The sequence below is a fragment of the Nanorana parkeri genome, unplaced genomic scaffold (genome assembly GCF_000935625.1).
Source record: "Nanorana parkeri isolate BGI_ZX_2015 unplaced genomic scaffold, ASM93562v1 scaffold621, whole genome shotgun sequence".
Taxonomy (NCBI): Eukaryota; Metazoa; Chordata; class Amphibia; order Anura; family Dicroglossidae; genus Nanorana; species Nanorana parkeri.
Window position 1 is genome coordinate 763,404 of NW_017306889.1, and position 13,946 is coordinate 777,349.

At 45.6% G+C, this 13,946-nt stretch overlaps 1 protein-coding gene across 1 annotated transcript in view; it reads left to right on the forward strand.

The window, feature by feature from the left end:
- The first annotated feature begins 8,662 nt into the window (after positions 1 to 8,662).
- The window catches only part of LOC108792261 (beta-1,4-galactosyltransferase 1-like), a 75,658-nt gene continuing 70,374 nt past the window's right edge, over positions 8,663 to 13,946 (forward strand). The window contains exons 1-2 of the mRNA XM_018562999.1: positions 8,663 to 8,852; positions 8,976 to 9,041. Coding sequence (XP_018418501.1) covers positions 8,663 to 8,852; positions 8,976 to 9,041 — 256 coding nt within the window. The remainder of the gene's footprint in view (positions 8,853 to 8,975; positions 9,042 to 13,946) is intronic.

Genomic DNA, 13,946 nt, shown 5'->3' on the forward strand with positions numbered 1-13,946 from the left:
TAGTAACCAGCACCGAGTGGTTATGCACCTGTGTACAGCCCTTATGAAGAGAATGCTGGCTAGTGTTCAAGGTTCCACCTGGGAGACAGAGGAGGTCTTTGTGCAGGAGTCAGGAGGGCTCCACCCTGGAACCAGTCTGTGTCTGGCGGACTGAGGAGCATATCACCTGTGTGGTGCAAAGCAGTCTGTGTGGCAAAAGACTAGCTTGTGTGGCAGGCGGTTTGGATACAGCCTGTGTGGGAAAGGCTTTTGGTAAACAGACAACCCAAAGTCGGTAAGACTTTGAAAGTGTTATCTTGGCTGAAGAAAAAGCTGTGCTTTATGTTTGAAAATCCCTGCGAGGGAAAACCGGCGTGGATTTTTGAGTTGGCGTCAATAAAAGTGGGCACAGAATCCCTTAAAAGAAGTCATAAGCGAGTGGAAGTGTCCTTAATGCGCTGCCATTTGAAGGTAACCCTCATAGCTGCTACACTTTATAGGCTGTGGAGTACGTTACATAGACCTGTCACATGGACTTTGTACACTATAAAAAATGTGTGCATAAAAATCCCTAGCAGCTGTTTAAATATCACATGATATAAAATGCAAACTAATATAAAACGGCACTCATGTGTATACATCCACCCATGGATGCAATACATCCAACCGTGCATGCATGACCTCATCTTAATATGTAACTCTAGTGTCACTTGCCCTCACCTCCTGTCTCCAGGATCAAAAGTGAGGGAAAATCTCCAACATGGACATAGGCAGCAATAAAAAGCTGATAAAGTTTTAAAGAGATAATAAAGTCAAATTTCATGAAGCTATTTCCAATGCTGATGAAATCACTTACAATGGATGCTGCTCCTTGATGTTTAAAGTTTTATTTTCCTGCAGAATCAGTTGGTTTCCTGACCACTGGTCCTGATATCCTGATTTAGGGTGGCTCCTTTACCTTGCAGGATCCTATGGAGCCACCCTTGTGTGTGCTAGTAAGCTGTGTGTGTCTCCATAAACACACAGACATAGCAAGTCAAGGCACCCCTCTGCACCTTGTTCCTCACTCCTCCTTACTCCCTTTTCCTTTTTCCCTTCTCCAAGCTCGTGCCTGGGCAGCTGCTGGAGACTGCTCTGTCCCTTGTGATCTTGTACTGGACAAGAAGTTTGGGGAAGCAGAGCAGAGAAAGTTTAAAGGAGAACTATGAGGTGAGTGCTTTTCACTCACCTCATAGTTCTAGCCGACCTGTGACAATGAGACTGTCACAGGTCGGCTCAGTAGATCGGGAGGTGAGCGAACACATACCGGGTTCGCTCACCTCTCGATCCTGTCACGGCTCTCTGCCGTGACAGGGGGAGGGGCTGGATTCCCCCCTCCCTGCTCCGATCTGCCAGCGCTGACTGGCGGAACGGACGGGGGAGGGGGCGGGTACAGCTGCCTCAGCCTCTAGATAGGCAGAGCCAGCTGTCAGTCACACAGCTGGGCGGATCTCGACATCGATGTCGGGATCCGCTCCGGCGTCTCAGTATACCGCGAGCTGTAGCTTGCGGTATACTCAGCTTAGGGTAACGGGAGGACGCTAGTTTGTGTCCTCCCGTTACCCTAAGGAGAACTATGGGGAAAAACACTCACCCCATAGTTCTCTTTTAAGGCAGCTGTTTAGAAACATGGTGACTGTAAGAGCTTGGGCAAAAATGTAAAGAAACGCTTTGCTGGGCAATGTACATTTGTTTGATGCGGAATCATTATTGAAAAAAGTTTGAGGTCTAGCTCGCAAGTTCACACCAGCTCTGGTGCGTTCCAGCATGATTATCTGCTGGAACTCATTAGAGCACATATGTTTTAAAATTAAGTCTTACTATTTTAATCCCTTTAGAAAGTTTGCTGTGTTCGCTCCCGTGTCTCTTCTCTCCCCTCACACTTCTTGTCACTTAATAAGAGACGTGCACGTTGATTCTGGTAACGTGCACATCTTTCATTGCCTACAACTCCAATGAGGCACTGCACACAACTGCCTCGCCCTCCTCACTAAACACACTGTGACAGTTTCACTGCTTGTAATCTCTTCTGCAATGCTCTGAATTATCAAAACTACTTACAACAGCTTTACAACAAACGTCAAATTTACAACAATCTACACAGAAAAACAACTTTATTTCAAATGCAGGATCCGTATCCTCTGTGAATAGATTCATCATGTGAGCTAAGCCTCAGAAGAAAGTATGAGGCTGTTCCCTCATAACACAAGCAGCTCCCCCCACACTCCCTCCTTGGTAAGCCAGGAGGAGAGAAATCAAAGATCATACTGTATATCAGTGGCGGCTCTAGAGTTTGTGAGGCCTTAGGCAAAACTTAAACATGAGGCCCCACTTAGGCCCATAATGGAAAAAAATGCAAGCGATAAAAATGAAAGGTATGAAACGTATATATTAGGACATTCTTTAAATCCTATGAACTATGAGTTCACAGTTTCTTGAATTAGAAGTACCCCTTACACATTCACAAGGGGGGGGGTGCATCTGGGTTTATTAAAGGAGTACCCTGATGTGAATAAGACCCCCCCAGCCAGCACCCCCTGCAACCAACGCCCCAGGGCTTGTGGGGAAGGGGTTAGACCCCTCAGAGCTCTTGTGAGACCCCTCAGAGCTCTGATGAGACCCCTCAGAGCTCTGGGGTGAGACCCCTCAGAGCTCTGGTGAGACCCCTCAGAGCCCTGGTGAGACCCCACAGAGCCCTGTAGGGTCTCACCAGCACCAGTGCTCTGTAGGGTCTCACCAGGGCTCTGCAGAGTCTCACCAGCACGAGGGCTCCGCAGTGCCTCACCAGGACGCGAGGCCTAAGGCGACCGCCTAATTTGCCTAATTAGAGAGCCGCCTCTGCTGTATATGATTGTGGGAGAGCTGAAGAAATCTCAGCTCCATGCAGAGTCTAGAGTGCAGGATCTGTGGGTGGAGACTGAGAAGACACGCCCTCAGCATGTTGTAGTTCTTCACATCAGTGCTCCCCAACCTTTTTATCGCCGAATGCGGCCTCCTCTCCCCCCTCCCGCGCTCGGACTTACCCAGCCAGGGAGTTATGTGCACTCACTGCAGTGGGCGGGGCTTGTGACACACACATCTCCTGTGACTCACCTCCCCTCCTGCCGCCTGTTACTATGGACGCGGCCGGAAGGGGAGGTGAGTCACAGGACCCGCCCCCTCACTGTGAAGCCCGTCGGCAGTGCGGGGCCCCGCGGCACGGTACCATTTGATCCACGGACCGGTACCGGTCCTCGGCCCGGGGGTTGGGGACCACTGCTTCACATGAACCAGCACAGAAGGTGGCTACTTTTCAGCTTCCATAGGGACCATGGAGAAGGAAAGTAGCCACCCTCTTGCAGGACGTTGTGGCTGGGAAAAATAAAACGGATTTTGGAGTTGAACAATGACAAAAAAAGGTACACAGCCAATCATTATTTATATAATAGACGTTATTTTTATTATTTAATTTCTGAGTTTAGTGTCACTTTAAGCTAGCCTGAGGCTATACAAGAGAACTCTGCATGTGTATGGCTAGCTATACAAAATGTGACCCTCACATAATAGGACAGTGTCGTGTTTACTTGCTGGTCAGTGGAGAAGGGCCCCCTTACATTAATGGTCTGTTGATGGTCTTTGATTTTTGTTGGTAGGAGCAGGACCTCCTTAAACCGGCGGTGAGTGGGAGAAGGACCCTCTTACCTTGGTCGTCAGTGAAATGAATGCCTTCCTTGCAGACAACTAAAAAAGATCCCTGGTGTTAGAGGTTACTTACTGAGAAAGGAGGCTCTATTTGTTATACCTGATGCCTATGCAAAGTGACAATGGTGTCTACACAGTCAGGTGGAAAATCAATCTGCAACTGCTCAAGGCACCCCTAGCAACCTCAGGCGAAACCCGGGTTGAGAAATGCTGGCCGAGACACTGCTTTTTCATAAAGATTTGCCTCTGAACCAAACTAGCTGAAAAACTTTATAGAATTTTGGAAACTATATTACACAAATTGTCAAATTCTTCTGACCATAAGCACAACATACTGTACCTCTGGTTAATGAAAGAAAAAAAAAATGGAAAAAAAACCACTTCTGCCCAATGCAGCCAAATGTTATTATGCTTCTGGAGTAAGTTAAATAAAAAGGCAGACATTTGAATGGTTGATGCAGGCAACATCACTATCTTACCTGTATATCAGCAAAATAAGCAATGCAATCACTTACACAGTAGATTCTAACAACGCTCTTCTGCTACATCCCTTATTACCTAAGAGATTGTAAGCTCTTCTACCTTCTGCATCCTCCTTTACACCCTAATAGATTGCAAGCTCTTTCATCTTCTGCAGCCCTCCCTTATACCATAATAGACTGTAAGCTCTTTCACTTTCTTTATCTCTCCCTTATGTTGTAAGCTCTTTTACCTCCTATATCCTCCCTTATACCAAGACTGTGTAGCTCTTCTACCTACTGCTGCTTCACACCACAGGCTGGAGTGATGACAGCAGAGTGCAGCGGTGTGAACGGAGTGGATGTGCTGATGGCCACATCCACACTGTTCTTCTCTACAGTTACTACGTTGGCTAGTCGAAGTGAGGTAGTGGCAGGAATCGATGACAGTAGAGAGGAGTGGTAGATTATGGTTGCACTGCTTCTCATCCTACCAAATATATCCAACAGCAATGTGACGTGTGCCTATAAAACATATTCTTCTACCTCTGGTGTGAGGCGTGTGGAGATACCTAATATACTGTATGTTGTATAAAGGGTGTTTAAAGCAACCCTGTCACTATAGCAAAAAAAATAAAACAAAAGGCAGCCTGTATAACAGGGGTTCCCAACCTGGGGTACCCGCACCCCCCTGGGGGTGTGAGATGGAATTTCAGGGGGTGCAACACAGAGTGGCTTAATGATGAGCTTCCAGATCCCACTGTGCCTTGAGCAGTGGTAATAGGTGGTTCTGTTACGTAGATAGTAGTCTGATTGTTTGTTTCAAGTTACACTAAATGTTTTGGTCATGTGTTTAGATGAAGCACTGAGGTCTTGAGGAATGCTGACTTAAGTTTTACTTGCTTAGACAAATACAGCATTTACAGCATATAGAACTTCCTGTATATATCATAGGTAAAACATGCATAAGCATAGAGACCAACACTGCACCACAGAGCCACCTACAGCTCAAAAGACAATACTACATCTCTGAATTTCAGTAATACAAATCAGTGTATGCTGTTGTATTTCCAATGAAACTCAGTTACATTTTAAAAATGCATTTAAGCCCCTTAACTATTAGCAATATTGGACCTTATTTGTGTATCCCTCAGCTCAAATCATCTCTGAATTCATGCTGACACTGTCCTTCCTTCAAGAGGGTGGCTACATTTGATCCCCATGGTCCCTGTGTGTGTTGTAACTTCTCACCGCTTCAAGCTCACTCCTGTGATGAACTATTATCTCAATACAAGTTAGTTAACAAAATGTGAGATTGTAGATGCCGAGTTGGGCGGTGCGGGGAGGAGAGGCCTGTCAGGATGCCGAGCGGGGAAGTGCAGGAGGAGAGCTTGGCTCCTGTGACAGGCAGGGCAGTCAGGAGGGAGAGCGGAGCACAAACACTCAGCAATCGATATTGATCACTGAGTGTTTGTAAATAACTACGGACATAGTAAGCTTACTATGTCCCTAGCTATGAATAAACAGGAAGTGCTATACATCACTACCTGTTCATTTATGAATGGGGACAGTCAAAATTGACCATCTGCTCACTTTATGAATAACCAGGAAGCAGCTCAGTACAAAGGCTTAGGAAGCAGCTTAGTACAAAGGCTTCCTGTCCATTCATGACTGGGTTGATAGTAAATACTTACCATCTCCAGATTCTGAATGAACAGGAAGCCTCTCTACTGAGGGCTTCCTGTTCATTCATTCCTGAGGCTGTAGAAAAAGAAATTGGGGACCTTGTGCCCCTTTTTCTATTTTAAAAAGGAAATATCAGGGGTCTGTCTAGACCAGGGGCGCCCACTATTTTTCGTCTGGAGATCTACTTTCAAATGACGAGCTCATTGAGATCTACCAACGAAAAAACACCTGCATTCAGGGGCGGGAGGGGGCGTGGTGGTGCATTGAAGTCAATGGCACCGCAGCCAGGCTCCGCAGGCAGGCCCCTCGCCCACAGTGCGATCGCCTGCATTAGTGCCTGTGTTCCAGTCCAGTGCGATCCGCAAAAATGCTGCGAGCACTATTTTTGCAGATCGCACTGGACCGGAATGCAGGCACTAATGTGCCTGCATTTGTAATGCTCTGGACTACAAATCCCAGAGACGTCAAGCTTATCCCAAGGATGAGCCCAGCTGTAAAGCTTGGCAAAACTTTAATTTCTATTTGTTGTCTGTTCTTGCAATAAACTTCATGGAAACTGACCCAGTAGCATTAAAAGTACTTTACTTGGCGAAAATGCTGCGTGTACAAACTTAGTTACAGGAAAAGCAAACAAATACATAAACAAGACTGGCTGCTACAAGCATTAAAAAAAAACAATGTTTTTTTAAATTTATTTTTTACTATTTTTTTATTCTATTTTCATTATTTATTTTTAATTTTCGTAATTTATTTTTTTACTCTTGGGGGGGCTTCGGGGAAATATTAGGGGTCTAAAAATCCCCCTGATATTTCCCTTTTAAAATAGAAAAAGAAATTGAGGACACATAGTCCTCAATCTTTTTTTCTGCAGCCTCTAGTCTAGACATACATATTACACTGTGTACACAGTATATTAGAGGTGCACCGAAATGAAAAAAAAATTGGGGGCCGAAACCAAAAATGTTTTAGCTCTAACTTTTTCAAATATTTTATTTTTTATAAACGTTTACATTTTGTTACATTTTTATTTATATAAAATATTTATTTTTTTACTTTTAGGTGCTTCTGGGAAATATTGGGGGGTCTAAGCAGACCCCTGATATATTCTTTTTAAAATAGAAAAAGAGATTGATGACACAGAGTTATAAATAAACAGGAATCCTCTATACTGAGTGTTCCTGTTCATTCATAACATTATTATTATTATTATACAGGATTTATATAGCGCCATCAGTTTGCGCAGCGCTTTACAATACAAGGAAGAAATTGCAATCACAATACAATTCAAGACAAGTTGGTAAGGAGGGCCTTGCCCATGAGGGCTTACAATCTAAAAGGGAGGGGGAAGTGATATATGAGGAGGGACATGAGGACATAGTTTGTTTACTATAACCACAAATCATGAATGGGCAGGAGGTGATGTAGATCACTTCCCATTCATTCATAATTGAGGATATAGTAAACACACTGGAGGTGATTTATCAAAACTGGAGCAGACAACATCTGGAGCAGATTTGCACTGCAGCCAATCCGCATCACTCTCTCAGGCCCCATTCACACTGCGTGATTCGAAAATCGCGATTTGCATTTTGCGCGATATCGCATTGAATCGCGGCAAAATCCGCTCAAAAAAGGGTCCTGCTGTAGCGACACACGACCCGCGACAGCAGGACCCTTTGCCCCATTGCCAAGCATTGGAGCGCGATATCGTGCGGTAAATAGGCGCGATATCGCGGGAATTACCGCGCGATAAATCGCTCAATGTGAACGGGGCCTTATTTTCAAATCTCACCTGAGCAAACTGTAAAAAGAAGCTAATTGGTTGCCGTGGGTCGGCCACCTGTGAGGTTCTCTCCTCCCCGGTGGGACACAGAGCAGCACCCAGCGGGGAGGAGAGGAAGCAGGGATGGGCCGCTATATCGGCAGAAAAATGGCACTTTCGGCATTTTGATAAAAGTGCAATTTTTGGCCAATATGTTTCAGCGGCCGATATATCGGTGCATCCCTACTATATATCCCTCCACATTATAACACATATATATACTGCACATTATATCACATATACATGTTGTGTGAGTCCCAAAGCATTTACAGGGGACAATTACATGACAACCTGTTCATTTTATTGAAGAAAATGTCCGACACTAGGTTCACACCTGGGCAACGCCTGACCGTGTGGCAATCGTGCACATTGCCGCGAGGTCACAGAGTCTCCCACCGCAGCCGATCACTCTGTGGGTGCCATTATTTTCTAATGGTACCCCAGTCCCGCCGCTAAAAAAGCAGCGCGTTGTGTGTCGCAAAAAAAAAGGAACTGGTACCTTTTGTTTTAGCGATTGCCGTGCGGATGTCACCCCATTGAAATCAGTGGGGCCGCACTGCAACCACCGTGTGCACTAGCACACGATCGTTAGTCACGGTTCTCACTGCGGTGTGAACCTAACCTTAATCAGATCTATAATTGTGTCTTTCAGTCTTTTTGAAGTGAATTCATAATAGAGAGGTCAGCTTGAATCAGGAACCGGTCCAACTCGATCCCCAGCAGCTCCAGCCTCAGCATCTGCGAGCCCAGCAGCGAAATACTGGGAACCGTGTGAGGTAGTGGGGGGCGGAGCCTCGGTGAGGCTGATTAGGGTCTCTCCCTTCCTCCCCCCCTCCGTGACGTCACTGAGAACGGTTCCCTGTACGTAGCATGGATGTTGCAATACAGTCTCAGGACTGATTAGTAGAGTCAGCTGAGCACAATGCTCGGCTCCCGGTAGCTGTGTGATCACTTACGTTCTCTCAGCGGCGGCTCGATTCTTTTGTTCTTGGGCACGATGAAAGATCCGCTATTGCAAGGCTCGGCTGCCGTGCTGCCAGGCACCTCCCTGCAGAAAGCCTGCAAGTTGTTGGTGCTGTTCTGCGCCGTTCACCTCGCCTTCACCCTGGTCTACTATGTGTCCGGCAGGGAGATGAACTTCTTCCAGTACTTCTACCAGCAGCGACAAAACTCCAGCAAGAACACCAGCCGCACCACGCCAGGCGGTCCCCTTGTCTTTATCTCCTCCAGGGAGGAGGGAAAAGCTACGGCGGAGTCCTCTCAGGGCGGATTGGTGACCCCGCAGCGTGGCGGTCTCCTTGACTTCCTAGAGGAGACCGAACTTGAATCTACTGAAGTGGTGCTACCTGACTGCCCGGAGAGCTCCCCCTTGTTGGGTAAGAACTTCTGAACAGGTCATACCCCATGGTGTACTGATAAGATGTGTAGGGGCTTCATTTCCAGCACAACAGCAACTCCTACTGCACCCCTTAGTCCTAAAAACATGGATCTGAGTCTACTGCATGCTTCAACTCAGTTCTCCTTTGGAAAGTGCTGCTTATTATTAATAATATTATTATGCAGGATTTATATAGCAGCTTGTGCAATGCTTTGCAATACAATCAAGACATTACAATCACAATTCAAGACAAGATGGTAAGGAGGCCCCTGCCCATGAGGGCTTTTTTGCCTGGGTGTCAAGCTGACCCACTTGCCTCAGTGCTTTAAATGCCTGACCTGAGATGAGTATAAAGATCTGGGCTTTCCTCCATCTGCATACTTGTTCAGGATCGGTGACTTGGCCCAAACTTGGCAAGTGTGCGTTGTGTTTTTGTATGTTTGTCGCCTGTCACGTATAGCGCAGTCCATATATTTCACTGGCCTGTGCATAACAAACGTGGCACCGCTTTGGGATGTCTGCATTTAAAGTGACCCTAAACTCGGGCGTTAAATCTTAAAAATGCATTCAAGTGCCTTAGCTATAAATAAAAGTGTATCCTATTTGTGTATCACTCGGCTGTAAATCCTCAAATCATCTCTGAATTGGTGCTGACACTATCCTTCCTTCTGGAGGGTGGCTACTTTTGTTCCCTATGGTCCCTGTGTGTTGCAACGTAGACACCGCTCCAAGCTTGCTCCAGTGATGGGATACAATCTCAATACAATTAGTAAACTAAACATGAGATTTAGTACATCATGGGAGCGAGCTTGGAGTGGTGGCTACTTTTCAACACACACAGGGAACAATGTAAGTACCCTCCAGAAGGAAGGACAGTGTCAGCACCAATTCAGAGATGATTTGAGGATCTACAGCAGCCGAGTGATACACAAATTAGATACATTTTTGTTAATAGTTAAAGGACTTGAATGCATTTTTAAAATGTAACTCAGTGTAGGTGTCGTGCATTCTTGGATGCCATTGACAACGAATGGCACCGTGTGCTTTGCCCAGGTTTCATGATTGCACGCAGAATTTTGCATGTGTTCACCTGCTGCACTACTGTGAATGGGGGCTCATTGGTTTGAATCACTGACCTCGGCCATTTGTGTTCACCTGGACTTTTCTCCTCCTTTTTCCATCTGCATATTTGTTCAGGATCAGTGACTCAGAGGGGTTAATGGGTTTGTGCGCACAGAGCATAGGGTCTTAAGCTTTAAAAAAACAAAAGGCTCTGTTTTTGTGCACCGAAGTCACAGGTGTTGTGTGCAGCTTTCTGTATGTGTCAATGATGGGAAGAGGTTGTCCCCTGGTTATCGCTGATCTGAGAGTATACATGTGTCCCTGGATACAGACCATCTGTACACATGTATACGCCCAGATCAGCATTTACCTGTGTGCAGTCATTGATATGTACACAGCACCTCTGTGGCTGTTTTTTTACAGTCTACAGCCCTCTGTACCTGTGTGCATAAACCCTAAGGGCAGGTTCACACCATTTTCCCGACAATGGTGTGAACCTGTCTGCAGTTCCAGTACATTCCAGACCAGATAAAATGAGACATGCAGTATGTTTCTGGTCTGGTCTGGAACAGACTGCTCTGGTGTGAGCAGAGACCAGAAATAGTATAGGGATGCATTTTGGGTCTGGAAACAATCTGGTCTGGTCTGCAGATGAGCTGGATGTGGTGTAAATGGGTCCTAAAGAACTAGACCATGTTCACCTTGCAAAGCAAACTTTCACTTCGTAAATGTGGTGAAGGTTTACTTTCCCCAAGGATACCTAATCACATGCAAGAAAAAGAAGACAGTATTTTTTTAAATCATATAATTTTTATTGACATTTTACGTTTTACACACACGCAGTATAACACATGTACGAGACAAGATCTTACAGTCCCATATCTCTGCAGTTATATGCATGGAAATCAAACGAACAGGCAGATCGGTCTAAAGAAATCAACAAACACCACAAGAAAAACAGAAAACAAATAAAACAAAAACAAAAAATTAATACCAGTAATTAACCCCTACCACAGGGATATGTCTATCACTTAGTTCTTTTCTATTTCTTACTTAACTAAGCACAAAGAAAAAGAGCGTCTAGGTACTACTGGGTCTCCTGATGCAGTTGGACTAACTGGGTTGCACTTGCATTATGAGAGATGATTACGTACAGTGCCAACAGCTTGTGTGAGGGGAATCAAATGGACAACCCCGCGGGGCGGAAAGACAGCCAATTAGACCATATGGAATAGAAACGGTGCTCTGAACCCCTCGACTGATAGGTGACCCGTTCAAATTCTATGATTCTATCCATTTCCTCCAACCAGTCAGCCAACGTAGGAGGGGACGGTGAGATCCACTTACGCACAATAAGGCGGGTGGCGGTAAATAGTGCTCTTCTGAGGGCCAGCAATAAAGGGGAGTCAAAGAGTGGATCATCAAATACACCTAAAAGGCACAATCGGGGGGAGGGGTCCATCTGGACGCTAAAGACAGAGTTGAGAGTGCGGACGACCTCCCGCCAATAGCGCACCAGCTTAGGGCATCTCCACAATAGGTGGATCAGGGACCCTTGATGGAATCCGCATTTAGGGCAGAAGGGGTCATCCCGATATCCGATCCTAAAAAGGAATTCCGGAGTGCGATATATCCTGTGGACCACAAACAACTGCGTTAGTCTGTGAGTAGCTGAAAGGGATACCTGAGAGATATTTTCCAGGACCTCATCCCAAATGTCATCCTCGAGAGAACCTAGATCATCCTCCCATCCCTTTCTGCACTTCAATGGGCATTGGGATGCAGATTTGACCATAAACTGAGAATATACAAAGGAAATCAGCCCCTTAGTTTGTACAGCAGACAGCAACGTGTCAAAAATTGGTGTAGAACAGAAGTTTGGAGCCCCTTGGGGGAATTGCGAACGAAGTGCATGACACACCCGGAGGAACCCAAAAAAGCAGTTCTTATGCAAATTATATTCAGTCTGAAGGGAGTGAAATGAACAGAGAGCACCTTCCTGGTATAGCTGGTTGACAGTATAAACACCTGCTTTGCGCCAGGAATTAAACCCCTCTAGGGGAAGAAGTTCAGGTAGATTGCCATTCCTCCATAGAGGCGTGTAACCTGTGGGGCCAGATACGCGCAGCAGGTTTTTAGCCGCATTCCACACCTGACCAATTTAATTTTACTGTAGGGAACCTGGAATATATCTTAACCTAAAAATCACTCTCCAGATACCTCACCGGGTCGAACCCCTCAAATAGATATAGAAGACAGTATTTTTGCTTACAAAGGCTTGGATGATGGAAGTCTGCACAGCTTCACCTTAGTCGCTTGGCTAATGCTGACCATACACCAGTAGAATTTCGTCTGAAAAATAATTTTTTGGAACGTTCGTTTAATTTTCTAATATTTTAAAGTGATATTGATGAGCGCAATGATGAAACCAAATCAGGATGGACATTTTCTTCTCGAATGAAATTCTAACAGTGAATGTGGTTTTTATTTCAAGAAACTCCATTCATTCCAAATTTGAATGTGAAAACCAAATTAAATTTAAAAGGCACGTTGTGTCTCGGGGTATTACATGTTCTGATGAGATGTTTTCATGTGAACGTTCATGTGAATATCTACCAGTGTATGATCTGCTTAAAGTGACACTAAACTCAGGAGTTAAAAATGCATTCAAGTACCTTTTTTATTAACAAAAATATCTTATTTGTGTATCACTCAGCTGTAGAGTCTCCAATCCTCTCTGAATTGGTGCTGACTAGTGATTGCGTGTTCGCAACCGCCTCGTGCCGAGCCCGCCAGGAAGCTATCAGCGCGCAGGGCCAATCACAGGCACCAAGACATTACCAGATCTCTGCAGCTGCGGACCGGGAACATGTCTCAGTGCCTGTGATTGGCCCTGCGCGCTGACGGCTTCCTGGCAGGTTCGGCACGAGGTGCTTGCGAACATGCCCGAGCCCATCACTAGTGATAACGATCTCAATACAAATTCATAAACTAAAGTGAGATTGTAGTCCATCACAGGAGTGATCTTGGAGCGGTGGCTACTTTACAACACACACAGGGACCATGGGGAACAAAGGTAGCCACCCTCCAGAAGGAAGGACAGTGTTGGCACCAATTCAGAGAGGATTTGAGGATCTACCGTGCAGCCGAGTGATACACAAATAAGGTACAGTATTAATAAGGTACTTGAATGCATTTTTAAGATTTAACTCCTGACTTTGGTGTCACTTTAAGGGCTTGTTCACACCAATTGTAGTGCGTTCCAGATTGGTATCTGCTGGAACTAACAGCAATCGCTTACTAACTTCCCTCTTCGTTCTGGGATGGGAGGGGGCATGGGGGTGCATTGAAGTCAATGGCCCTGCTGCCACGTTCCCCCGCCCGCAGTACAATCGGACGAGTGGCATAACATGCGGACTGCAAACACACAAAATAGAGCATGCAGCATTTTTTTGCGTTCGCAGTGGAACAGAACCCTGATTGCGCTAACGGGTGTGGCTGCAGTGCCATTGACTTCAGTACAAAGGGTTAAGTTTAGTGAGCGATTTGCTGTGCGTTCCTGCAGCTACCGCTCTGGAACACACTGCAGTTGGTGTGAATAGGCCCTAAGAGAAAATTCACTTGGCAGAGTAAACAACCTAAATTCCTTTAGTAAAAGAACCTGAGTTTCAAAGCCAGTGGGTCAGAATAACGGCCAATCAGCAAGCATGATCATGGGCTCAGCAATGGCAGCCCCCGTTTTGGTTCTTATGATTTTTATATGTTTATGAAGAAAACTAAGGATTGACAGTTTTCTCATTTTCCTTAGCAGTCGAGGCTGAAGGATGTCATATGAGTGATA